At 42.2% G+C, this 25103-nt stretch overlaps 1 protein-coding gene across 3 annotated transcripts; it reads left to right on the top strand.

The window, feature by feature from the left end:
* The first annotated feature begins 644 nt into the window (after window positions 1-644).
* On the top strand, window positions 645-24940 carry slc25a25b (solute carrier family 25 member 25b). Of its 3 annotated transcripts, XM_085358650.1 has the most exons (12): window positions 645-797; window positions 846-1001; window positions 14635-14761; window positions 15383-15470; window positions 18376-18411; window positions 18740-18851; window positions 19198-19356; window positions 19438-19590; window positions 19731-19838; window positions 23776-23943; window positions 24036-24186; window positions 24756-24940. In XM_085358650.1, the coding sequence occupies exons 1-12, from the start codon at window positions 645-647 to the stop codon at window positions 24938-24940; spliced, it is 1596 nt and encodes a 531-aa protein (XP_085214776.1). The 3 variants fall into 3 exon arrangements, with proteins under 3 accessions (XP_085214776.1, XP_085214775.1, XP_085214774.1); XM_085358649.1 differs by having other exon boundaries at window positions 645-1001; XM_085358648.1 differs by lacking the exon at window positions 18376-18411 and having other exon boundaries at window positions 645-1001.
* Window positions 24941-25103: the final 163 nt, after the last annotated feature.

Here is a 25103-nt window from a genome sequence, read left to right as displayed (position 1 = left end):
TCTCTAACTCTTTTCCCCTTGTTGACAGAATTTTATTACATATATGCAGAATTCCGTCAAATTCCCTCTTCAGCCATTTATTGCGCCTCCAAGTGAAGCCTGTCTGCGTGTCAGTAGTCACGCAGGCAAAAACCCCAATCTTAGACCGGTTCGTGTTGTAATCTCGCGTTATGTAGCGAGACTTCGGGTGTACCGGGCTCAGCAGACAAATGTCTTGCTCTTTTTAATGGGCGGTAAGTTGCCGGGTGCCTAGATATTGAAATAAAAACTAAAAGGGGACTTCAGAATGGAACCGTATTGTTTGTAATAGGAGGAAGTCGAACATACGCTGCTGTGGAGACATTTTAATAGACGCTTAGAGAGCAGACAGCAGAATTCTCATCATATCGACGCGTCTCGTTTCGCCGGCATCTTTCACTCGCTAACGTTGAAAATAGCTAGCTGAGCTGATGGACTCAAGTGGAATTTGTGCTTGTGTGTGAGCTTCACGGTTGTGTTAGTGGTGAAAAGTGTGCGTTGTACGCCAAGTGAAAGCCGTCGACTTTAATAGAGGCACGTGGTGACGTAGTAGTCAGGACTCGCGATATAAAGGCGATTCAGCCTTAGGTTAGTACAGGGTCAAGCTGTTCGGGAGAGGCGGACACATGATGCACCAGCAGGGCTCGTTGATGCCCTCTTTGCTCAGTGGTGTATTCTGTCAGTGTCGGTCGACAGACACACATCCAGGGGCCGACCCTGGTGGTGGAGGCAGGGTTCCCCCCTCCGTCCCTCCCTCGGATGCATCACCATCTAAACCAGTAACCCAACAGTCAGCCTCCGGCGTGTGGCACACCGACGAAGGAGAGCATCCATGTGACATATGTGGGGGTTCGGAGCAGGAGCACAGACTCAAAGTGCTCTTCCAGGTCCTGGATGTGAACGGGGATGGAGGCATCTGTGTGAACGACTTGACAATTGGGCTGAAGAAGTTAGGAGTACATCGCACTGAACATGAGCTCATGGTAAGTGGACACAGCTCGGATGCTCCGTTGCATGATATATAGTGTCTTCACTTCCCTTTTTGTGTGTAATAACAGAATTTCAAAGCATTTCCCACGGAAAGACACCACATTCATTGTAAATTTTTCATTTAAGAAGAGTGAACATGAATGCAGGGTGAGACAATGAAATGGAACTGGTGCTCAGAGTTATTTAAATAGGAGAGTAGGTAAGGGAGTCAGATGACACCAGGGCATGGCTTGAAACAACTGGAAAAAAGTACAAATGCACTGAACAAGCTTTGGGGTAAATACAGACTGACATGTCATTTAGTAACAAAGGATTTAGTTACTTGTACACCAAAAAACATTAAGATATATCAACTGAGATAATAGTGATAGCACTGTCAATAAGCAATGCCATGTTAAAGGGTGTTAAATGGTACCGTGCATATTTTATATTTAAAATATCTCATACATAAGAAGTGCCAAAATACTAGGGATCTGCACAACTAGTTGACCAACCAAGTAATCGTTGCTATTGTCACTAATTGCTACCAGATGTACTAGTCGTTTAGTCTTAATTGTTTTACATTTGAATTGATACCCATGGCAGGTGTTGTGCCAAAAAGTGATTTCCAGTATTTGCCAAAAAATGACTGCTGGAACTTAAGCTATTATAAAATAGGTCAATCATAGTTTAACAAAGAATATCAAGTCGTTTAGAGCCAGAAAGTGCATTCCTATCACAAAGTAGCTGCTGCCATCAGTTTTTGGCAAAGTTACTTTTTTTATCAAGTAAATAAAGGCTATATAAGTGTCACTGACATTAGTGAACAGAGATTCTAACAGAGATCTTTAACAGAGATTTAGCAAAGTGGCCTCTTTGCTAAATTGTAACAAATATAACATCACAGTTCTATAAACTTACTTGAAGTGACCAAAAAAGACCAGATTAATGACAGTATGGGTTCAAATACACAGTCATAAAGATACTTCAAAAAGAGGTAATTTCATTATTAAATATATATAACCCCTTCATAAATTTACTGTACAATATAAAGCGCCTTGAGGCAACTGTTGTTGTGCTTTGGCGCTATATAAATAAAATTGAATTGAATAAATCCTATTCACTACAGTCTATTTACTACTGTAAGTAAAGATATTAGATGTTAAAAAAAAAACCAAAAAACCCCCACCTAAAAACAATGGAAATCACTTGCGTCTTAATGTTATGCAGGCATCTGCCACCAGATGCAACTACATTGGTGAGAAACACATTAAATCTATTAATCTGGGCTTGATCTTTTTGTTAACATTATTATTGTTGGGGTTTTAAGGCGAAAAATGAGATCACAGATACACGTGGTGGAAATGAGCTTTCACTGAAAGGTGGATAGTGTTACCCTTAGCAATAGGATGGGGAATTTAGTCAGGGGATCATAGTACAGCTGCTGATTTTCCACATCAAAAGGAGCCAGCTGAGGCGGGCACCTCCTGAGTAAGGTGTTCCAACCAGGCATGTTCTACCAGCAGAAAGTGCTGGGGCAGACCCGGGACCAGCTTTGAATAACTTTTCCCTGGATGAGCTGGAGGAGGTGGTACATATTTCAGTCGCAGTTTCTGAGTTTTTCGGATGTTAATTTGTCACATTTCAATAATATGTGAACATCTTACGTAGTAACATGTTTTCATATCATATTTAACATCGGTTTATTTTAAGTGTTTTTCTTCTTCGTTGTCTGGAGTATAACATGCAATGTTCACAATGCATAATGCCAGGTGCTGCACAGTTAAGCTGGAGGATTTATTATTGAAGAATGTGATTAGTGGTTTAAAATGCCTTTGTTTAATGAGTTTTTGCATTAAACGGTTCTCAAATTTAACTTGATATTAAGTGTTTCTTAGTTTTAGACTAGTCGGTAGTTTGTATTTTGGGGGGGGGGGGGGGTTGCGCTTGGAGGACTTAGAAATTAGTTGCCTTGAACATCCCAACTAAATACAATTAGAGTACATGCTTAACGGAGTGCAGCTTTGTTATTTAAAAAGAAAAGATTTCCAGACAAGGTAAAAATGCCCCCAAGACCAGTACCACAGGAACTTTGACAACAGCTTGAGATGCAGAGGGAAATTGGGGATGAGACTGTGTGAGTCTAAAAGAGAGACACAAGACTGAAAGAATCCCAAAGAGAAGTCTCTGGGAGATGAAGTTGGTACATCAATGCCCCGAAAGAACCAACTGACAGCTGAAACAGGAAACATATGATTCAACTGTGTTGTTGTCTAGAAACGTGCACAGTTGAGGTTCACAACCGTTTCACTTGTGTGTTAGTTGGTGAATCCTTGCTGATTGTAATGGTAAAGATATAGCTATGTATTTGTTGTTGTTTTTCTTGGAATACAGATAGCTTGGCTGTGTGCTACTAGGATAAATTCATTTTGTTGGCCTGCTGGGTTGAATGAAGGGGTTATGCTGTGTATAACTTGCAGTGGGGGAAAAAAACCCATTTCAACCTTCGTGAGGTAAATTCCACAAAATTTATACATTTGTAAAAAATGAAAATGTAACTGGTAATTCTATACCTTGTGTTTTGGGTCCCGGTGACCAATGAGATTCCTTTCCTAGTTCAGTTTGATACATGTTTCTGTACCTGAGTGACACGAGTTGATGTTATGGTTTTTTGAGTGAGAGGAGAGTTGCAAATGATGGCAAAGCTTTGTTGAACACAAGCATCTTGTTAAAAATTTTGTTTGGAAATCTGTCTTAATAATTGAGGTACCACTCTATGTTACCATATTTATGTTTTTTCAAATATTTATGAATTGATTCTTCTCAGTGTGACACACAAATTTTTCTCACTGTTTGCTAATAATAGTCTCTTAATACCAGATAACAGTGTCCTCCTAATACCATGTAACATGCTGTTCAAGATGGGATTCACCTTCAACAGCTAAATGAGAATGAAATTTCAATGTTTCTGAAGATAATAGTGAAATCCTATACCCCTTTGACAGCAGGAACCTTTCTTTAAGCAGATTAAAGTCGAGTGTTTTTACTGGAGTATTCTGTATAGTTTATTGCAATGAACATCTAGTTTGTAAATAGTGACCCTGTGCCTGGAAAGCCTACAGACAAAGACAGAACATTTTTGACTAACCATTAGAAGGTGTGACAGAAATTCTCTGTGACCAAACACTGTTGTGCCAGATGTCATGTCAGCATAAGTCACATATTTAACCAAGTCCTTTTGACTGAAAAGAATTACAGTGGGGCAAAAAAGTATTTAGTCAGCCACCGATTGTGCAAGTTCCCCCACCTAAAATGATGACAGAGGTCAGTAATTTGCACCAGAGGTACACTTCAACTGTGAGAGACAGAATGTGAAAAAAAAATCCATGAATTCACATGGTAGGATTTGTAAAGAATTTATTCGTAAATTAGGGTGGAAAATAAGTATTTGGTCACCTCAAACAAGGAAAATCTCTGGCTCTCACAGACCTGTAACGTCTTCTGTAAGAAGCTTTTCTGTCCCCCACTCGTTACCTGTATGAATGGCACCTGTTTGAACTCATCATCTGTATAAAAGACACCTGTCCACAGCCTCAAACAGTCAGACTCCAAACTCCGCCATGGCCAAGACCAAAGAGCTTTCGAAGGACACCAGGAAAAGTATTGTAGACCTGCACCAGACTGGGAAGAGTGAATCTACAATAGGCAAGCAGCTTGGTGTGAAAAAATCAACTGTGGGAGCAATCATCAGAAAATGGAAGACATACAAGACCACTGATAATCTCCCTCGATCTGGGGCTCCACGCAAGATCTCATCCCGTGGGGTCAAAATGATCATGAGAACGGTGAGCAAAGATCCCAGAACCACACGGGGGGACCTGGTGAATGACCTGCAGAGAGCTGGGACCAAAGTAACAAAGGTCACCATCAGTAACACACTACAACGGCAGGGAATCAAATCCCGCAGTGCCAGACGTGTTCCGCTGCTGAAGCCAGTGCATGTCCAGGCCCGTCTGAAGTTTGCCAGAGAGCACATGGATGATACAGCAGAGGATTGGGAGAATGTCATGTGGTCAGATGAAACCAAAGTAGAACTTTTTGGTATAAACTCAACTCGTCGTGTTTGGAGGAAGAAGAATACTGAGTTGCATCCCAAGAACACCATACCTACTGTGAAGCATGGGGGTGGAAACATCATGCTATGGGGCTGTTTTTCTGCCAAGGGGACAGGACGACTGATCCGTGTTAAGGACAGAATGAATGGGGCCATGTATCGTGAGATTTTGAGCCAAAACCTCCTTCCATCAGTGAGAACTTTGAAGATGAAACGAGGCTGGGTCTTCCAACATGACAATGATCCAAAACACACCGCCCGGGCAACAAAGGAGTGGCTCCGTAAGAAGCATTTGAAAGTCCTGGAGTGGCCTAGCCAGTCTCCAGACCTCAACCCCATAGAAAATCTGTGGCGGGAGTTGAAAGTCCGTGTTGACTGGCGACAGCCCCAAAACATCACTGCTCTCGAGAAGATCTGCATGGAGGAATGGGCCAAAATACCAGCTACTGTGTGTGCAAACCTGGTAAAGACCTATAGTAAACGTTTGACCTCTGTTATTGCCAACAAAGGTTATGTTACAAAGTATTGAGTTGTATTTTTGTTATTGACCAAATACTTATTTTCCACCCTGATTTACGAATAAATTCTTTACAAATCCTACCATGTGGATTCATGGATTTTTTTTTTCACATTCTGTCTCTCACAGTTGAAGTGTACCTCTGGTGCAAATTACTGACCTCTGTCATCATTTTAGGTGGGGGAACTTGCACAATCGGTGGCTGACTAAATACTTTTTTGCCCCACTGTATAAACACTGCATGGATCAACAAATCCAACCTGATGTGTTTGACACAGAAAAATTCTGCACTATATATTTTGTACCCAAGTTGTTTGACATATTTAACAAAAAATACATTAACTCTGGTGCACTGAAAACATTCAAGTTTATTGAAATAGTCCCAAATCACCACAACAGTTGCCTCAAGGTACTTTATAATCAAAGTATAGACCCTACAGTATTTGGGATAAAATCCTACAATAAGGCAATCCACTATTAAAACACTTGTGGGAAGAAAAAACTCCCTTCTAACAGGAAGAAACCTCCAGCAAAACCAGCCTCAGGGAGGGGGCAACTGTCCGCTGCAGCTGGTTGGGATTGAGAGAAAAGAAAAAAGAGCATATTGGGATTGGACAGAACACACACTATGGGGAAGAGACTGCACAAATCAGGCCTTTATGGTCAAATAACTGCTAAGAAACCAATACTAAGGAAAATCAGCAAGCAGAAGAGATTTGTTTAGGCCAGGAAACACAAGGAATGGACATTAGACCAGTGAATATCTGTGCTTTGGTCTGAGGAGTCCAGATTTGAGATCTTTGGTTCCACCCTCCGTGTCTTTGTGTGATGCAGAAGAGGTGAATGGATGGTCTTTACATGCATGGTTCCAACTGTGAAGCATGGAGAAGGAGGTGTGATGGTGTGGGGGTGCTTTAGTGGTGACACTGTTGGGGATTTATTCAAAATTGAAGGCACACTGAACCAGCATGGCTACCACAGCATCCTGCATGCGACATGCCATCCCATCCAGTTTGTGTACTTGGACCATCATTTGTTCTTCAACAGGACAATGACGCCAAACACACCTCTGGGCTGTGTAAGGGCTATTTGACCAAGAAGGAGAGTAATGCTGTGCCAGGTGGCCTGGCCTCCACAGTCCCCTGACCTAAACACAATCAAGATGGTCTAGGACAGTTGTTCACAAACTGTGGTACGCATACCACTGGTGGTACTTGGGCTCCTTCTAGTGGTACACAGGAAGTCTCCAGATTAAATAATGTACCGTGTTCTGGCTGAGAGATTTCTAAAAAATTAAACAGCTCTGCTATCACTTCCGGCATAAATTAAGACAGGAAACTAAACCGAAATGGCGTTTGTAAGCTGGTATATAATTATGTGCTACAGCTGTGTTAGCATAATATGGACACAGTGAAGCTGGAGGATGAACACCAACTTTTTTCCACTCGATTAAAAAAAAGTTCAGTTTGAAAAACTGAACTTTAAAATGAACAGTGGTAATAGCAACCGAGAGAGGCTGACAGTGATCACTGCCTTGTTTTAGGGGCTTGTTTGGATTAAATAGAACAAGATACAAAGCACAACACAACAGCCCTGATAAACTCAGAGTAGTTTGTTCATATGTCAACAGTTAAATACCATATTTCCCACCCGCTGGATTGTTTTAATGCAGTACAGTTGTTATTATTTCCACTTATCACGTCCTGTTTATGACAGTTAAAATAAATAACATTTATATAAGAAATAAAATTGTCTCATGTAAGCTGTATATGGTGTTAAATAGACCTATACTACTGTACTTTAATGTCGGTCATGAGCGTAGTACTTTAAGAGCCATATATTTTATGAGGTGGTACTCGTGAAAAGTTTGAGAACCACTGGTTTAGGATGAGATGAACTGGAGAGTGAAGGCAAAGGGCCACCAAGTGCTCAGCATCTCTGGGAACTCCTTCAAGACTTTTGGAAAACCATTTCAGGTGACAACCTCATTACGGTCATTGAGAGAATGCCAAGAGTGTGCAAAGCAGTAATCAAAACAAAGGGTGGCTATTTAGAAGAATCTAAAATATAATACATGTTTTGAGTTATTTCACACTTTGTTTACTACATTATTCCATATGTGTTCATTCATAGTTCTGATGCCTTCAGCGAGAATCTACAATGTCATAAAGAAAACCCATTAAATGAGAAGGTGTGTCCAAACTTTTGACTGGTCACTCGCAGGGCGTAGGTGTTGTTTGGCTGGATTTTGTTCTTTTCATTCAGCAGGATTTCCTTACCCTCTGCAGGTACTTGGTGGTTGCAGCTTTCCTAGCGGCCTCTTCGTGGATCCCATTTGCCGTGGGATTCCCAGGTACTTGTAGCCGTCCTGGATGACTGCAATGCTGCCTTCTGGTAGTGTAAGCCCCTCAGTTCTGACTAACTTCCCTCTCTTTGTTGCCATGCGACTACAATTCTCCAGTCTGAATGACATTCCAATGTTGTTGCTGTATATCCTCGTGGATCAGTGAATCGATGTTTCGTTCACACCTGGCATACAGCTTGATGTCATCCGTCACTTGGTTTTCGCTCTCTCTGCAGTAGAATATCACTTCCTGTTCCTGTCACAATACACAATGGTGTTTTTGTGTAGCTTACCTGCATAGTAATTTAATAAAGAACTTTTAGAAAACTTTTTATTTTATAGTGTAATCTTCATGTGCTTCATCTGAAGCACACTCTCCGTGTATTCACTTGCTAATTTATGGTCACAGTATTCACTCACTGTCTTTCACTGGCTTAGCTGGTAGCTGACTCGCTAGCAGCATGGCCTTTCCACCTGTCCCTCCTGCACTTTCCTGCTCATTGCGTCAGATGTTTAGTTACTCCTCGGCCTCCCTTAGCAGTATTGATACTTGTAATAAATGTAGCCTATTTGCAGCTCTGGAGGCCAGGATCACTGAATTTGAGACTCGGCTTTGCACACTTGAAAAACCTGTAGCTAGCCCAGCTAGCTGACCCCCGGTAGACTGTCACGAGCAGCCGGGGAAACAGGATGCCTGGGTGACGGTGAGGAGGAAGCGTAGTCCTAAACAGAAGCCCCAGGTACACCACCAACCTGTTCGTGTCTCTAACCGCTTTTTTCCACTTTGACAGCAGTAATGACACCCAGTTACATCAATCAGTGTTGAGTAAAATCAAAGCTGAATCGGTGTGCAACTTGGCCAAAACAATGTTGAAATCTGTAGTTTTCTCTGGTCCACTCCCCAATCGGACCAGGAGTGACATGTTTACCCGCATGTTCTTCTTAAATTGCTGGCTAGGGATGGGTATTGATAAGATTTTCACGATTCCATTTTCGATTCTGTTTAACAATTCGATTCTTTATCGATTCTCTTATCGATTCTTTTTAAAAAGGAGAACACTAAGGTCAAGTAGCTTAGAACTTTGTTTTATATCTTCTCTTTGAACAAGATAGAAATTTAGGAGTAGCATGGCCTTACAAACCCAACAGTGAGATCTTAAGAGATCCACAGCCTACGGCTCTTCAATGGGGTGTCACAAGGTCCCTGGAGGAAAAAATGGTAACTGTAAAATAATAAAATAAATATTCTTCTGTAGCAATAACAAAGTATAACATAAATTATTCAGTAGCAATTACACAAGAATATCCAGTAATGTCCCTGCCTACAATTAAACACATTCACTTACCGAAAATCAGGGGCATCTGCTGTGGCAAATGGGTGCAAGCCTTTTACCACAAACTTAGTCACTGCTCGGTGACATTCGTCTATCCTGGCCTGAAAGGAGACGCTACCGGTAGACTGCAGCGAGAACTGCCAACATCTGAGCCAGACTCTGTCTGTCTGTCTCATCATGGTCACCTAAATGCACAGTAATGGCAGGTTTTGTAATAAGGCAGAACGCGCTAACATAATATGCACTGTTAGTTGATTATTTACCTGCCGCATTAACGGGAGAGGACGTGCAAACGTTACCGCTGCTGCTGGGTTGAGATTCACGAGTCCGGAGCGGAATTAAAAACACGACATTCATTTAAGGTCATCGCGTGTTTTGTGAGCAAATGCTTTTGCATATTCGTAGTGTTTCCTCCCTTAAATGAAATATCTACTTTGCAAGTATTGCAAGTTGCCCTATTGTCATCCGTTCTCGTAAAGTATAATCAAACTTTTGAGTGTTTGAGGCGCTTAGGCGCCGTGTTTCCTGCCAGGTAAATGATGCTCCACAACTTGGTGACGTCATTCGAGGCGACTGGAATCGATAAGGGAATCGTTTGCAAAAATGGCAAACAATTCCAAGGAATTGAAACAGTGGGAACCCTCTTATGGGACACTCCCAATAGGGCTTAAAATCTGGGACTATGCACCATTTGCTCTTAGAACTGAAGAAGCTTCTCAGATAGAGGTGAAACATCTTCAAGAAACTTAAAGAAGTCCAGTCGCTTTTCCAAGATCCTTAGATCAGTGGAAGAAATGTTTCGTTACTCATCCAAGTGACTTATTCAGTCTCAGGTGAATGGAGATTTCCCCAACCTTATAAACAGTACATTTTCATCATTTATGAATAGCAGATGTGTTGATGCATGCTCAAAGTTGAAGCTTCAAAATGCAGAGTTCTCAAGCAGTGGGTGAAATCAAGCTAGTTGCATCTACCTTTCAAAAACAAAACCTTTTTTCCAAACAAAATGGGAAGATGTAGTAATCCTACATCTTCCCATTTTGTTGTATGACAACTGGCTCCTGAACATTGATTAGTTACAAACAACAGACACAGCTCTTTTATTGGTCAGGAGATATTTTGGAGCATTTCTGCTCTTTCCTTTTCATTTAATCTGCTTTTGCTGTTCCTGAATGTAGTGATGGAGCTCCTCTCTGCAGTTAATAGACTGTTGTGCTACCTAGCTACGTACCATTACTCAGCATATTAAATAACAGGTTAAAATATTTCAAATGAATACCTTTTCGTTTCTGTCTATATACAGGTATTTGAACTGTTGTCATAGATTTCTACAATAGTAACCAGTGGACTGGGACGATGCACGTTTCTGTGATTTTGTTTGATTGGTTGATGTTAAGATACTTATAAATTAATGCCAGTTTTATCCTTCTATAAGCATAGAGATATTTTTTTCTTTTCTGGTCTAGAGAGCCATGTTGACAGTGTGGTCAGTAAGGTAGTAAGCCAGGAAACGGTTGCAAGAAAGCAGCGTTTAATGCAGAAATAGAACTACTCTGCTTTGCCACACTGTAACTCTCCAAGCAGGAGGAACTATATACGTGCTGAGAATGAAAATCTGTTTGCCTTGGATGCTTCAGAATGCTTGCTTGATGCTGACAATGCTCTTAGAATGACTCAGAGCAAGTGCAGGAGGCTAGTGTGGGAGGGAGGAAAAGGAACCGTCACTCAGCAGATTTTCTTTACAGGGAGGGAGGTGCAGCTGAAGGGAATCCTGCTGTTTAGCCAACCCTATCCCTCTAAGTTCATTGACAGTCAGTGACATCGCTTCATTTCCGTGCTGCTACTCTGTCCTCTATTGGCGGAGACCCACATTCTGTGGTGAAGCAGTCAGACCTGCTTGTATGGTCTGCAGTGATTGGCCAGGCTGGGCTGCAGTGAGGATGCAGGTTTTGGAGGCTCTCACTGCTGCATTTCCCTGGCTGATGATACTGAAGCTAGCACAGTGGCAAATCCTCACTGTGTGTTACTGATTCTATTGCATTATCAGCATCAACAGAAAAGATTTTTTGTCTGCATCTAACGATTTGATGATCCGTGAAGTAACTGCGCCTCAGAAGCAGTGTGGTAAGAGTTAGATGGGAGAACTTGGTTTTGTACTGCTGTAGCTTATGCTGTGATCCTGAGCCTGGACATTTTAATAAGGAAAAAGATGCACTTAGAATATGAGGCACTGAGTCTGAGAAGTGAGTGAAATCCTTTCTGCAGCCCCATGCTGTCTTTAGCTAGCCTTTCCACACTTGTAATACTAGTTCACCTCTCTGCATTTTGCAAGACCTATACTGTTGCCGTTGCTTTTGGTCTGAGTGCAGTCACCCAAATAGTGTGGGAGAGCCAGTTTGAGGATGCTGCTGGACATACTGAGCTTTCTATACCAGAGACTTTTTGGCAGGACACAATGTAAGCCTGTTGAAACCCAGCTGCCAGGAGAGAAACAGTCTGAGACTGCAAACAACTGCAGAGAGCTACAGGCAAGTCTTCAGGAAAGCACTAAAGAGTCCTCTAATGGTAAAGAAATCAGCAGGAATAATGTTACTCCAAAGAAGACCATGGTATTAATCATGATGGCACCACCTACAGATCTTCAACAGGTAGGATAAAGCTGGTAGAATAAGGTCTGTTTTCTAGACCTGTATAGCCCTTAGTGAGAGTTACTTCACTGTTTAACTTTCTAATAATATTAAATAGAGACCTTCAAGACTGAAAAATAAACCCACTGTAGTCCCCCAAAATGCAGTTTCTCTTAAGAACACTTGGGCTGACTACCAACCATGATTTTGGTGTGCGTGTGTGTTAGTTAGTTTTTCTTTCTAAACAACTATAATGAGGGTGGATTTGTTTGAATCACAAATTTATACTTAGAACTTATATCACTATGACAAATATTATGCTTCTTTGTGGTAAAAACCAACCATGAGGTCTGTGCTTCAGTTTTGATGATTGAAATTCTTGCATTGTAATAGTCTGTTACTTGATACACTAGTAGGTATCAGAGTCTGCAATAGCAGAAAAGTACAGTTAGATGGATGCAGTTTAGAAATAAAGTCATTCTTATATGATCTTAAAAAAAAAAATTTTATTGTAAGGTAGACCCTACAATAATACATACAGAGAAAAATGTTGGCAACAGTGGGAAGGAACAACTCCCTTTTAACAGGAAAAAACCTCCGGTAAGTATGATTCAATGCAGAGGGGTCTATTAACACACAGTGAGTGAAACAGGTGACTGAAGAAGAAATACATCAGTGTGCATCATGGGAATCCCCCATTGCAGCGTAACTAAGGCAGGATTCAGGGACACCTGATCCAACCCTAACTATATGCTTTAGCAAAAAGGAAAGTTTTAAGCCTAATCTTACAAGTAGAGATAGTGTCTGTTTCCCGAATCCAAACTGGAAGCTGGTTTCATAGAAGAGGGACCTGAAATCATTCTACTTGTAAATACTCTAGGAACAACAAGTAAGCCTGCAGTGCGAGAGTGAAGTGCTCTAATGGGCTGATATGGTACTATAAGGTCATTAAGATAAGATGGGGCCTGATTATTCAAGACCTTGTATGTGAGGAGCAGGTTTTTGAAATCAATTCTGGATTTAACAGGGAGCCAATGAAGGGAAGCCAATATAGGAGAAATATGCTCTCTCTTTCTAGTCCATGTCAGTACTCTTGCTGCAGCATTTTTGGATTAACTGAAGGCTTCAGGGAGTTTTTAGGACATCCGGATAATAATGAATTACACTGGTCCAGCCTAGAAGTAATAAATGCATGAACTAGTTTTTCAACATCACTCTAAGACAGGATATCTATGAATCATTCAAGCATTAAATCATTAACACAATTGACTGGAGTTGGTTTAGAAAGTTTAATATGTAACAATGACCTCTGCCAATCAACAGTGCCAATGGAAAAGTGAAGATAGGAGTGCAGGCAGGGTGGAGTGGGTGGAGGCAAGTGTCACAGCTGACTTTTGACACAAGAATAGCAGCAAGAGTGCACAGTGAAGATTTCGTCAAAACAAAAGTGAAATCCAGGAAGGAGCAGGTGTACATATGAATCCTTATTCACCAGGTGTGTGATGGCCATATGAACCATTGTTAATGAAGGGTACCGTCTGTGGACCAGAACACAATGATGCTATCTGCAAGAGGCGCATAAATCTGCCTCACAGAGGCAGCATCACTTTGTGTGGTTTTCTGTGATGGTTTGTGATATTTTAACAGGGCCTACCATTGCTTTCAGCTCAGATGGAGCTATTATGGTTGCATCATCCAGCACTGGTGAATTACATCCCCATTGGGCTGTTAATTTCCCACTTCTTGTCTTAAAAGACCTCATACTACCATATCACCCCAGTAGAGCACTTTGTTCTCAGACTGCTGGCTTACTTGTAGTTCCTTGGATATTTAAAAGTAGAATGGGAGGCAGAGCCTTCAGGTTTTAGACTTCTCTTCTTCCCCTTGCCTCCAACCGGTTACAGCAGATGACTTCCCCTCCCTGAGGTTTTCGTTCCTGTTAAAAGGGAGTTTTTCCTTTATTTTTCCAATATGAAGTACCTTGATGATTTAGCCTACTGTAATTGTCACCATAAGTATATGGATATCACTTTAAATAAAAAAATTTGTCTCTTTTCCTTTTTCTGTAGGTCAGGGTATAATAAGTTCTTTTTTATAGTCCTCTATAAAGTTTCATTTCAGTATGTCGAAATCTCTGATGATAATGTAATTTTCAGTAAAAGGAGATACCCTGGTCAAATTGCTCTTCTGTGTCATAGCATGATCTCAACAAGATGTTTTTGCTGATTTTAAAAAAAAAAATCTAACTTCATTTCGTTGTTTCACTTCACTTCATTCTTAGCATATTAAAACTTCATGATGGTTCAAGTAGACAGTTTCAGTATATCTTTTTGTGTGATGGTTGACCCCCCTTTCCTAATAGGAGGTGTCATCCATTCTTGTACCCATTACCTGACAGTAGATGGCATTTAATTGTGTTTCGGTTAAAACTGTTTCCTTGCAACCTTTTCAGTTGACCTGACAAGCTTTGGTAGCACTAAGCACCCTGGATAGTCTTAAATATATAGTAACCTGAGATGTGTGGTGGTTGTAAAATACACTACACTCCAAATCAAGTCAACAAAGCACAGATGGTACGAGGTAGGGGATTGTACACTCTAACCTCGACTGCTGTTTGTCAAATCACTCTTTCCACACAGATAATGCTATACTATTAGAGTGTGTCATTACTTAAATGAGCTGGCATCTAAATGATTTCTCTTTGTTCACAGAAAATAGTGAAAGCCGGAGACAAAGACCTGGATGGACAGTTAGACTTTGAGGAATTTGTCCATTATCTCAGAGACCATGAGAAGAAACTCCGACTGGTCTTCAAGAGTTTGGACAGGAAGAATGATGGTAAGGCAGTTTGTTAGAAATAGAATGCCTTTTATTGTCACTATACACATGTACAATGAGATACAGAGCATCTCCTACTTAGTGCAGACATGTGGGAAACGAAAGGGGACGAGGTGCACAGTTCTGCAGTGCCATATACATATGAACAGTATTCAAAAAATATCAAATATACAAATCGGGGGGAATTTAATTGTGTTGTCTGTTTACAGTGTGGGTTATTGCATGTAATTGTAATGGTAGTTGTGTAGTCTGTGTATAGAGGGAAGTTCTTAGATTGGGGGGTGGAACTGTGTTGTCAGTACATGTGTGAGTTCAGGGTGGTTATGGCTTTTGGGAAGAAACTATTCTTGAGTTAAAAGTTAAAGCAGAGTTTGAAGCATTTTCTGAGCAGTGCCAACAGTTCCTTCTGTGGTCATAGTTCGTAAGTATTGGATTCTTAAACCAGAGTGCTGAGCCCATGCTTGTTTTTGAATAACTGATAGGAACAGATGGTTTCTTTTAGACTTGATCTTAATCCTAAAGAAATGCAGAAGACATAGGATTGTGAATGAATTTGAATTGATTTTAATGTCTGTGAGAAATCGTTGCAGTAGCCATGGCTAATAACTTCTTGTGTTGCAGGTCGAATTGACTCACAAGAAATCATGCAGTCTCTGCGTGACCTGGGAGTGAACATCTCTGAGGAACAGGCAGAGAAGATTCTTAGAAGGTTAGATAATGCTGTCATCCACTGAACACATATCTATCAAAATGGTTAGGCAGCATCATTTTTTTGGGGTGTCACATTTGTGGTAATAAAGTTAGCGGCACTGTTTTCTTTAGCCTCTTTGACACGTGCACGTCTTGGATTAACTGGGTCAGTAAATGGAAATTTAGCTTTTCATCATCACATCTGAAGCATCCCATTTCTGTCAAGAAAAGTACAGACAGAGATCTGCACATTTTTGTGTCCAGTCCAATTCCTGCAGTGTTGGGTATTTCAGGAGGTTACTGTCAGTGCACACCTGGGACATCAGCCTCTCCTTTACTGATAATTTCAATCTCTTCTGGGAACGCAGTCAGTTATTCAGATACAATGGCATACATCCAATTGGACTTTGAACAAAACTTTTTTCCTTCAATACTTCTGGTATTATCTACTCATGCATTCCTGTCCTTTGAACTACTCACAGTTTACAGTTGCTAATATATCACTATATAACTTTCCCAAACCGCTCTCTCATAATACAATAAAAATTAACAAGAGACCAGTCACCTACAAACCAGCAAGCAGACCTCTAATACACACTGCTTTTGTAGACCTTATTGGAACACATCACCCATGAGGCATCCAGGAAGCATCCTTATCAGATGCCTGAACCACCTCGACTGGCTCCTTTTAATATGGAGGACTCTATCTCTAAGGGAGAGGCCAGCCACCCTTCTGGGAAATTTCATTTCAAGCTTTGCTTTTACCCTCAGCTGTCTTTACCACAATGGACCAGTACAACACTGCAGCTTGTCGATTGATGGTATGATCACCTGTCGATCTCCCTCTCCCTGTGAACAAGACCCCGAGATACTTAAACTCCTCCACTTGGGGCAACAACTCGTCCCTGAACCAAAGTGAGCACTCCACCCTTTTCTGGCTGAGGACCATGGCTTCAAACTTGGAGGTGCTGATTCTCATTCCCGTGAGGAACGAGGTCAAATTCCTTTTCCAAATGATACAGTATGACAATGTCTAAAGCGGAACAGGCAGGAAAGGGAAAAAGATGAAAGATGTAATAAAAGGACAAAGAGAAATACAACTAGAACACACAGTACAAAGAAATGCACAATATATCACCAACTGCTGCACCTGTAAGATAAACAAACATACAGCAACTGGAACACAAAAATTCTGAAGTGCACAGGAACATAAATCAACAATCTTCTTGACTTTTTCACAAAATGTACTTAAAAATGAACCCACAATAATGCCCCCCAGGAGCCAGAGGCAGATAGAGATGAATCAAGGACAACTGGGCCATCCACAGTCCCCAAAAGTACTGAAGACCTAAGGCCACAAATCTCTGCGATATCTGCGTTCCCATCCTAGCATGAGATGGAGTAAAACCCCATGTGGGGTGCCCACGGTCAAAGGGTGGGAGGGGGCAAACATTCTCTCCAGACTGATGTGTTGTGTATTTGCTTCCATATCTTGTTAACTTATGTCACTAAAGATTCACCGCTTGTGTGAGGTTTGGGATACAGCAACTAAACCATGTGAATAGGACCTCTGGACAGGCATGTAATACTATATAGCATGAATATAGTTTTCAACAGAGTTGTCTTTGCAATGGGTGCATATACTTGAGTGTGTACCAGCCATTTGGAACAACCTTTATTCTGTGTTGTGTTCTGTAGACAATTTTGTATAAGTTGTAAGTTGAGGCTTTTAGTCATTTTGAAGGTGTTTAAGCATATTTGTGTCCAGAAGTTTTGATCTGGATTGATGGAAAGATGTTCTGATTTTCATCCCTTTTTCATGCCACAATGAAAAATTTAGTTTTTTCTTTTTCAATTTACAATGTTTTTCACCCGTGAAGTGTAGTTTTGGTCTTTTGCTGCTGGTTCAGTATATTTTGGTCGGAGTGATGAAACCTGCAGTTTGAAATTCTGTGAGATGCTTTCAGCAACCGATGGCATGTCCATGTATGTGCCATGGGGTGAACGGAAAGATCCACGCTTTGTGTTTACATCTTTTTGCGGAATTTGTTTACCTGCTCTTTAATTGTTTGCTGTTTTAGCTGTTTGGTGGTTGTTGAAATGGCTTTGTGAGCTTTTAACTGAGATTCTGACTTTTCTGTGGATACCACACATGTCTATATTTAAATAACAGATCTGGTGGTACACCCCGATAAAGCAGATGTTCTCCCTCTCACCTCCAGTACCGGTGGCGTTGGGCTTCAACAAATTAATTATTTATTGCCTCTTACTTTCTGTAGTGTGAATGGCCATAAGGGGTTTTTAATCACTAGGAAAAGCTGCAAAACTTATGAAAATACAGTAAAGTCCAAAATTTCTGCTTATGCGGTTATGTGGTGAGCAGCAGATCAAACAAGTTAAGAATTATAAATGGCTTCAAGGGCACATTCGGACCTCTGAGACTCATTTAGACACATGCAGACATTTCTGCATCTCTGTCATTCAAAGAAACTTTGTAAATAGTTTATTTTATGCAATATTGAATACTGAACTGTAAATGTACAACGTTTTATTCAGTGTTTTCATAACAGCCTAATTTTATGCATTTAGTACTACTAGGGAGAACACACATGAGGTTTATGGACTGTACAACTTTTGCCCTCCACAATGGCTAAAAATAAAAACAGGTATCACTTTAGCCAGGTAGGTGGTATTGTGAGCACAAACATAACTTTGTCATTTTTAATTCCAATTTTAATCAAGTCTTGAAAAGGAAAAGTGTTGTGGTGTTGCTGTCAGATTGTCCTGTGATTGTTCTGTTTGTCACTCCCGTCTCCACTCATGTTTCTAATTTCTGCTTTATGTCAAGGTTCAGTGTGATCATGTCTGTTTCCTCTAACCTCCTCCGTGTCTGTCTTTGTCTCCTTTTCTCTGGCTGATCTCAGAATAAGGAGGGGTCATATCTGGGCCCCTATTATGTAGTAAGTAGTAGCTTCTATAGTCTGCTTGCTCAGCCAACGCTGCACAAATCACCAATGCATAGTCAGCATGTCTGAGTGCTGACTATCAGTTTTCAGCTTCAGTGTATTCCAGTGACGTAAAAATGCAACATTTAATTGTAATGATACAGGTTTAGCACAAATCGCTAAAGAAAAGCATCCTGCTACAACAAACTGCATCTGAATCCATGGAGGCAAATGTCTAAATTACTGAGAATAAACAGTGCATGTGAGCAAACTGCTTGTGTTTCCTCCTAAAAGCATCACATCTCTTATACTCTGTCCGCTGTGTTCTCTCTTGCATGTGCAGTATGGATAAAAATGGAACAATGACCATTGACTGGAATGAGTGGCGGGACTACCACCTCCTGCATCCAGCTGATAACATCCCTGAGATTATTCTTTATTGGAAACACTCCTCGGTACACACTCCTCCTCTCCATCCTGTAGCAACACAATCACAAAGCAAATCACGTGATTTCCACTTGTTTTTAATTGTGTACATATTGTATGTGATGGGCATGTTGACGTTTTGATTAATTTTAAATTATTGAAAAAATAACAAAGGAATGTTCAAATGAAAAAAATTGCCAGTTTAATAATAGGATAGTTTATATATAGGATATGAGGAAAATTTAAGTAATAGAGACACTAATCCCACTTGAATAAGGGTTTTTCTCTTTTGCTTGACTGGTATTTTCTCATGGTGTTTCCCTGTCAATGCTGTAACTTATGTGTCCAGGCTAAAAACGGCTGCTTCCTCCACAGATCTTTGATGTAGGGGAGAGTCTGATGGTTCCTGATGAGTTCACAGCAGAGGAGAAGAAAATGGGTATGCTATGGCGACACCTAGTGGCTGGAGGAGGGGCTGGTGCAGTGTCTCGAACTTGCACAGCACCACTGGACCGTCTGAAAGTTCTCATGCAGGTAAAACACAACTATTGCAGTTTTCATTTTTCTCAGTTAAAGGAGAAGACGGCTAATAAGCATTTCATCGCACTCGCCCAGGTTCACTCCTCCAAGAGCAACAGTATGCGCATCGCTGGTGGCTTTTCTCAGATGATCCGAGAGGGTGGTGTAAGGTCTCTGTGGCGAGGCAACGGGATCAACGTCCTCAAAATTGCCCCTGAGTCTGCAATAAAGTTTGTGGCTTATGAACAGGTACACAAAACCAAGCGTTAATGGAATATGAAAGATAAAAATATGTAATTTGTATTTTTTTTGCATAGCTCATAGCAGAGTGAATTTGTTTGGTCTGACTTTTATGTTGCTGCTAAACAACACTGACATCTGTCCATCAGATTAAGCGACTGATGGGAAGTAACCAGGAGACGTTGGGCATCACAGAGAGACTGTTGGCCGGCTCTCTGGCTGGAGCGATCGCTCAGAGCAGCATATACCCCATGGAGGTGAGAGAACAATGAACACAAAAAATAAAGCAAGACATCAGTTTAACAATAGCTGTAGCTAGGCAGCAACTTATAACTTACTGTATGCTGAAATACACTGGACTGCTCTGCCATTTCAAATTCAAATTCAAATTCAAATTTTATTTGTCACACACACACAACCATACACAGTATGACATGGGGGTGAAATGCTTGTAGCTGTACAATGCCCGACCATTAAATGACAGAAGAAAAGTTTTACAATATTTACAATTTACTACAAAAATTTACAAATTAACTTAGGAATTTACAGTAAAGAATGTGCAAATAGCAGAAGAGATTATAAAGATAAGGATTATAAATTATAGGAATTATAGGATTATAGGAAATGTGTGGTGGTGCGTGTGGTGACGTGTGTGAGAGTCCAGTCTTATAGTGACGTGTTTGGGAGAGTCCAGTCCTACACCTGGTTCAGGCCCCGAATAGCCTGGGGGAAGAAGCTCCTCTTCATTCTCTCTGTTTTGGCCTTAAGGGAGCGGAAGCGCTTCCCAGACCTCAACGGTGAGAAGAGTCCATTGTTGGGATGGGAGAGGTCCATCATAATCTTCCTAGCTTTGGACTTGCACCGCTTGGTGTAGATGGACAGCAGGTCAGGGAGCTCTGATTGAATGATGCGTTCTGCCGAGCGCACCACCCTTTGCAGATCTCGTCTGTCCTGCTTGGTGCTGTTCCCAAACCAGGTGCAGATGTTTGACGTCAGGACGCTCTCGATGGTGCAGGAGTAGAAGTTCTTGAGCATCTTCAGTGGCAGATGGAAGTCTCTAAGTCTTCTGAGGAAGAAGAGATGCTGACGGGCTTTCTTAACCAGGGTGTTGATGTGACAGGACCATGACAGGTCCTGAGTGATGTGGACACCCAGGTATCGGAAACTGTCCACTCTCTCCACTGGCGTGCCACTGATGATGAGGGGTTTGTAATTCCTCGCCTGCTTTGTAGTGAAGTCCACGATCAGCTCCTTAGTCTTGCTGATGTTTAGGAGGAGGTTATTCTCCTGGCACCAGGTCTCCAGGTTCCTAATCTCCTCCAGGTAGGCCGTCTCGATGTTGTCGGAGATCAGGCCCACAACAGCAGTGTCGTCAGCAAACTTGACAATGGAGGTGGTGTCGGATGTGGCAACACAGTCATAAGTGTACAGTGAGTACAGCAGGGGGCTTAAAACACAGCCCTGAGGCACTCCAGTGCTGAGTGAGATGGAGGGGGAGACTTGTTTTCCCACCCTCACTGATTGGGGTCTGTCTGTGAGGAAGTTGAGGATCCACTGACACAGTGATGAGCTGAGTCCTAGATCCGTCAACTTGGTGAAAAGCTTAGAGGGAATTATTGTGTTGAATGCTGAACTGTAGTCCACGAACAGCATCCTAACATAATTCCCTCTGCCAGTGTCCAGGTGACTCAGGGATGTGTGGAGCAGGTGAGATATGGCATCGTCTGTGGAACGATTAGTCCGGTAAGCAAACTGAAGTGAGTCGATGGTGGGAGGAAGTGAAGAAGTGATGTGATCTCTCATCAGTCTTTCAAAACACTTCATCACAATTGAAGTCAGTGCTACTGGACGGTAGTCATTGTGGCAAGCGGGCTGTTGTTTCTTTGGAACAGGAACAATAATGGACTGTTTGAAGCACGTGGGAACCACAGCTTGGGCCAGGGAGAGGTTGAAGATCTCCGTGAACACCGGTGCTAGTTGATCAGCGCAGGCTCTAAGGACCCGGCCAGGGATTGCATCTGGTCCTGATGCCTTCCTGGTGTTCACCCTCCTGAAGGTGTTCCTCACGGCATGCTCTGTGATGACGAATGCATTTTCTTCACTGGTGCACTCCGAGCGCGCGCAGCCGTTTGTTGTTTTAATTGCTGCGGCGTTGAAGCGAGCATAAAACGTGTTCAGCTCATCAGCCAGTGAAGCATCGGCATTCATCATTGAAGAAGCTGGTCGTTTATAGTCCGTTATAGTCCGCAGTCCTTTCCACAGGCTCCTAGAGTCGCACTGTCGTAGCTGTGACTCTAGTTTTTCTCTAGGACGCAGCCTTGTATAGGTCCATATTACCGGAGACAAGCCCTTCATTGTAGGCAGCGGTGCGTGATCTCAGAGCGTCGCGGATGTTTTTATCCACCCACGGCTTCTGGTTGGGAAACGTTCGGATGATAGTTCTTTCTGCTGTGTCGTCCGCTAGTTTCCCGATAAATCCCACAACCGCTTCCGTAAACATGTTGATGTCATCAGAGCTGCGCCGAAACATGTCCCAGTCTGCGTCATCCAGTGCGTCCTGCAGAGCGGCCACCGATTGGTCCGTCCAGCGAGCGACCTCCCTCCTGATTGGTGGTTGCTGCTTTAGCCTTTGTTTGTAAGCAGGTATGAGGAAGATGGCGGAATGGTCCGATTTTCCAAATGCTGGCAGGGGTTGAGCCTTGTAACAGTTCTTGAACGGGGTGTAGCAGTGGTCTAATGTCCTCGTGCCCCGGGTGGGGCAGTTGATGTGCTGGTGAAGGTTGTGAAATGTCCGTTTGAGATTCACTCTGTTAAAATCTCCCATAACAATGAGTGCGGCATCTCGGTGAAGTGTTTGTTGATGTGTGAGAGCCTCATGTAGCTCACATAAGGCAGTGTCCGAGTCCGCGTGAGGCGGAATGTAAACAGTGCAGGCAATGACCGCAGTGAATTCCCGAGGGAGATAGAAAGGGCGACACTTAACGATCAAAAGCTCCAGATTGGGCGAGCAAGAGCGTGTGAGTGGGGAGATGTTTGTGCTGTCGCACTATCTGTTGTTCACCATCAAACACACTCCACCACCTCTTTTCTTCCCCGACTCCATTGTCCTGTCCATGCGGTAAACCGAAAAGAACCCCGTCGGCTGCACGGCGTGGTCTGGTATCGCTGGGTTCAGCCAAGTCTCGGTGAAGCAGAGGAGGTTGCAGTCCCGAATGTCTCTCTGGAACTTGATTCTGGCTCTGAGGTCATCAAGCTTGTTCTCGATGGATTGAACATTGGCTAGCAGGATACTGGGCATGGGTGCGCGGTGTGCGCGAGCCCGTAGCCTGTTCCTGATGCCGGCTCTTTTACCTCGAGGCCGTCGCTTAGGGTCGCGCCCTTTGTTCTCTCTCAGGATCTCCTTTGGCCAGGTTGGGTCCAGAGTTAAACATGGTGAAATGTTCGTGTATTGCAGACCAATAGAAACCAAAGTGTCTCTACTGTAGCGGATTTGTGTGTTTTGCATGATGCCCATGCAAGATTATCGCAGATATAGCAAAAAGTGACGAAAAAGTGGAGAAGTTAGGGCAGAGCATCCAGCACGGCAGCCGACCTCACCGGCGCCATTTTGTTCTCGCCATGGAAGCTCCTGGTGCTGTTTTTGTTCTTCCAGAAGAGGTTTGGAAATGTGGTTCTTCATTCAGAGTGTTGGTGACACTCTGCAGCCACATTCTGGAACTTTACATGGTCTGACTTATTTGTTGTAGTTCCTAAACACTTCCAGGTTTCAACAATACCACTTACTCTTGATCTAGAAGGGAAGAAATTTCAACTAACTCGTTCCAACACTGGCATCCTGTTATTTCAGTCAACTCTTTATCTTTCACAAATTCTTTGTAAAGGCAAATTGCACAGTCAGTTCCTTGGCTTTATGCATCTGCAATGGGGCTCAAAACACCTGAAATTAAAGATTACGATGTGTGGCCCAATAGTTTCATCCATATAGCGTGTCTCAGAACCTCCTTGTCTTGTGACTGATGACCTTCAGTGTGAATATGTGGTATATGGGAATGAGGTTCATAACATGAATTTGAAAAATGTTAATTTTATTTTTCCTCTGGCTTGTTATGTTATTGTAAGTACAACTGATTCCTGGGTGAGAAGTGCAGATTTTCTGTTTTTTACAAGGTGTGGCATTACTTCCTGTGCATTCAGGTCCTGAAGACACGGTTAGCCCTGAGGAAGACGGGTCAATACTCGGGCCTCCAAGATTGTGCTAAACATATCTTCCAGAGGGAAGGCGTGGCAGCTTTCTACAAGGGCTACATCCCAAACATGCTGGGTATCATTCCCTATGCTGGCATCGACCTGGCTGTGTATGAGGTTTGCTACTATTGCTGGGTGATAGTTTTTTGTTTTTTTGGGGGGGGTTTATTAGTTAAGTCTAACCTCTATGTTCACCTCTCCTATGACAGACTCTGAAGAATTCGTGGTTGCAGAACTACGCTACAGATAGTGCTGATCCAGGAGTGTTTGTGCTACTCGCTTGTGGCACTACTTCCAGCACATGTGGACAGTTGGCCAGCTACCCACTCGCTCTGGTCAGGACTCGAATGCAGGCACAAGGTCAGTCACTGGAGAGCTCAACAGCACTGCATAAGACAACAAAGATATATACACACACACACATGCACACACAACTTTGTACAGCTGTTTTGAAGAGGGTCCACATGGTTATTATACCAGGTTTAATGCTGTAAAGTTGGAGGTTTTAAAGTGAGAGTCTATGGGGATTGACAGCCTAAGGTTAAGGCCTAAGGCTGCTACAAGAACTGTTGGGTTTCTGCGATTAACGATGATTTGTGAATGATTAAAGTTTTCTTCTCATAGCGTATTATTAAAAATATTACCCCAAATCTTTTAATTTTTGTATTCATCATCCCCTCTGAATGCAATGTTTTGTTCTCCATTTGTATTTATTCAACGTAGACAACTTAACAGTCACCAAAATTTTTATCCATAGCAGAATTTTGGAGCAGTTACCACTAAATGTAGAATAAAGAATTTGTAAAAGTGCTGTAGGCACATATTCAGGATTTATTGATACAAATACTGGTTTGAGGTGTAAAGGACAAAAGTAAAAAGATGTGTTTGATGTGTTGTTTGATGGCATCATCTTCCCTTTGTTCCTACAGCTTCTCTGGGAGGAGGTCCTCAGATGAACATGACAGGACTGTTCAGACACATTATTAGGACTGAGGGAGCAATAGGACTCTACCGAGGCCTGGCACCCAACTTCATGAAGGTCATCCCATCTGTCAGCATCAGCTACGTGGTCTACGAGTACCTGAAGATCACGCTGGGAGTCCAGTCAAAGTGACCAGGGAGGCAGACAGAAGAAAATAAGTGGCCAAAGGTTTTTTTGTTTGTTTGTTTGTGGTCTGAAATGACCAGCTACAGTTCAACATATTTTAGTGCAGAAAATGAAGGACAAAGCTGAGATGTGTGATTTGAAGAGAGAAAAAACTTGACTGAAGTCATGT

This window comes from Diplotaxodon limnothrissa, linkage group LG7, assembly GCF_057381915.1.
Source record: "Diplotaxodon limnothrissa isolate DT_005_m linkage group LG7, D_limnothrissa_male_GT1.1, whole genome shotgun sequence".
Classification (NCBI taxonomy): Eukaryota; Metazoa; Chordata; class Actinopteri; order Cichliformes; family Cichlidae; genus Diplotaxodon; species Diplotaxodon limnothrissa.
This window is presented reverse-complemented; position numbering and strand designations above follow the sequence as displayed.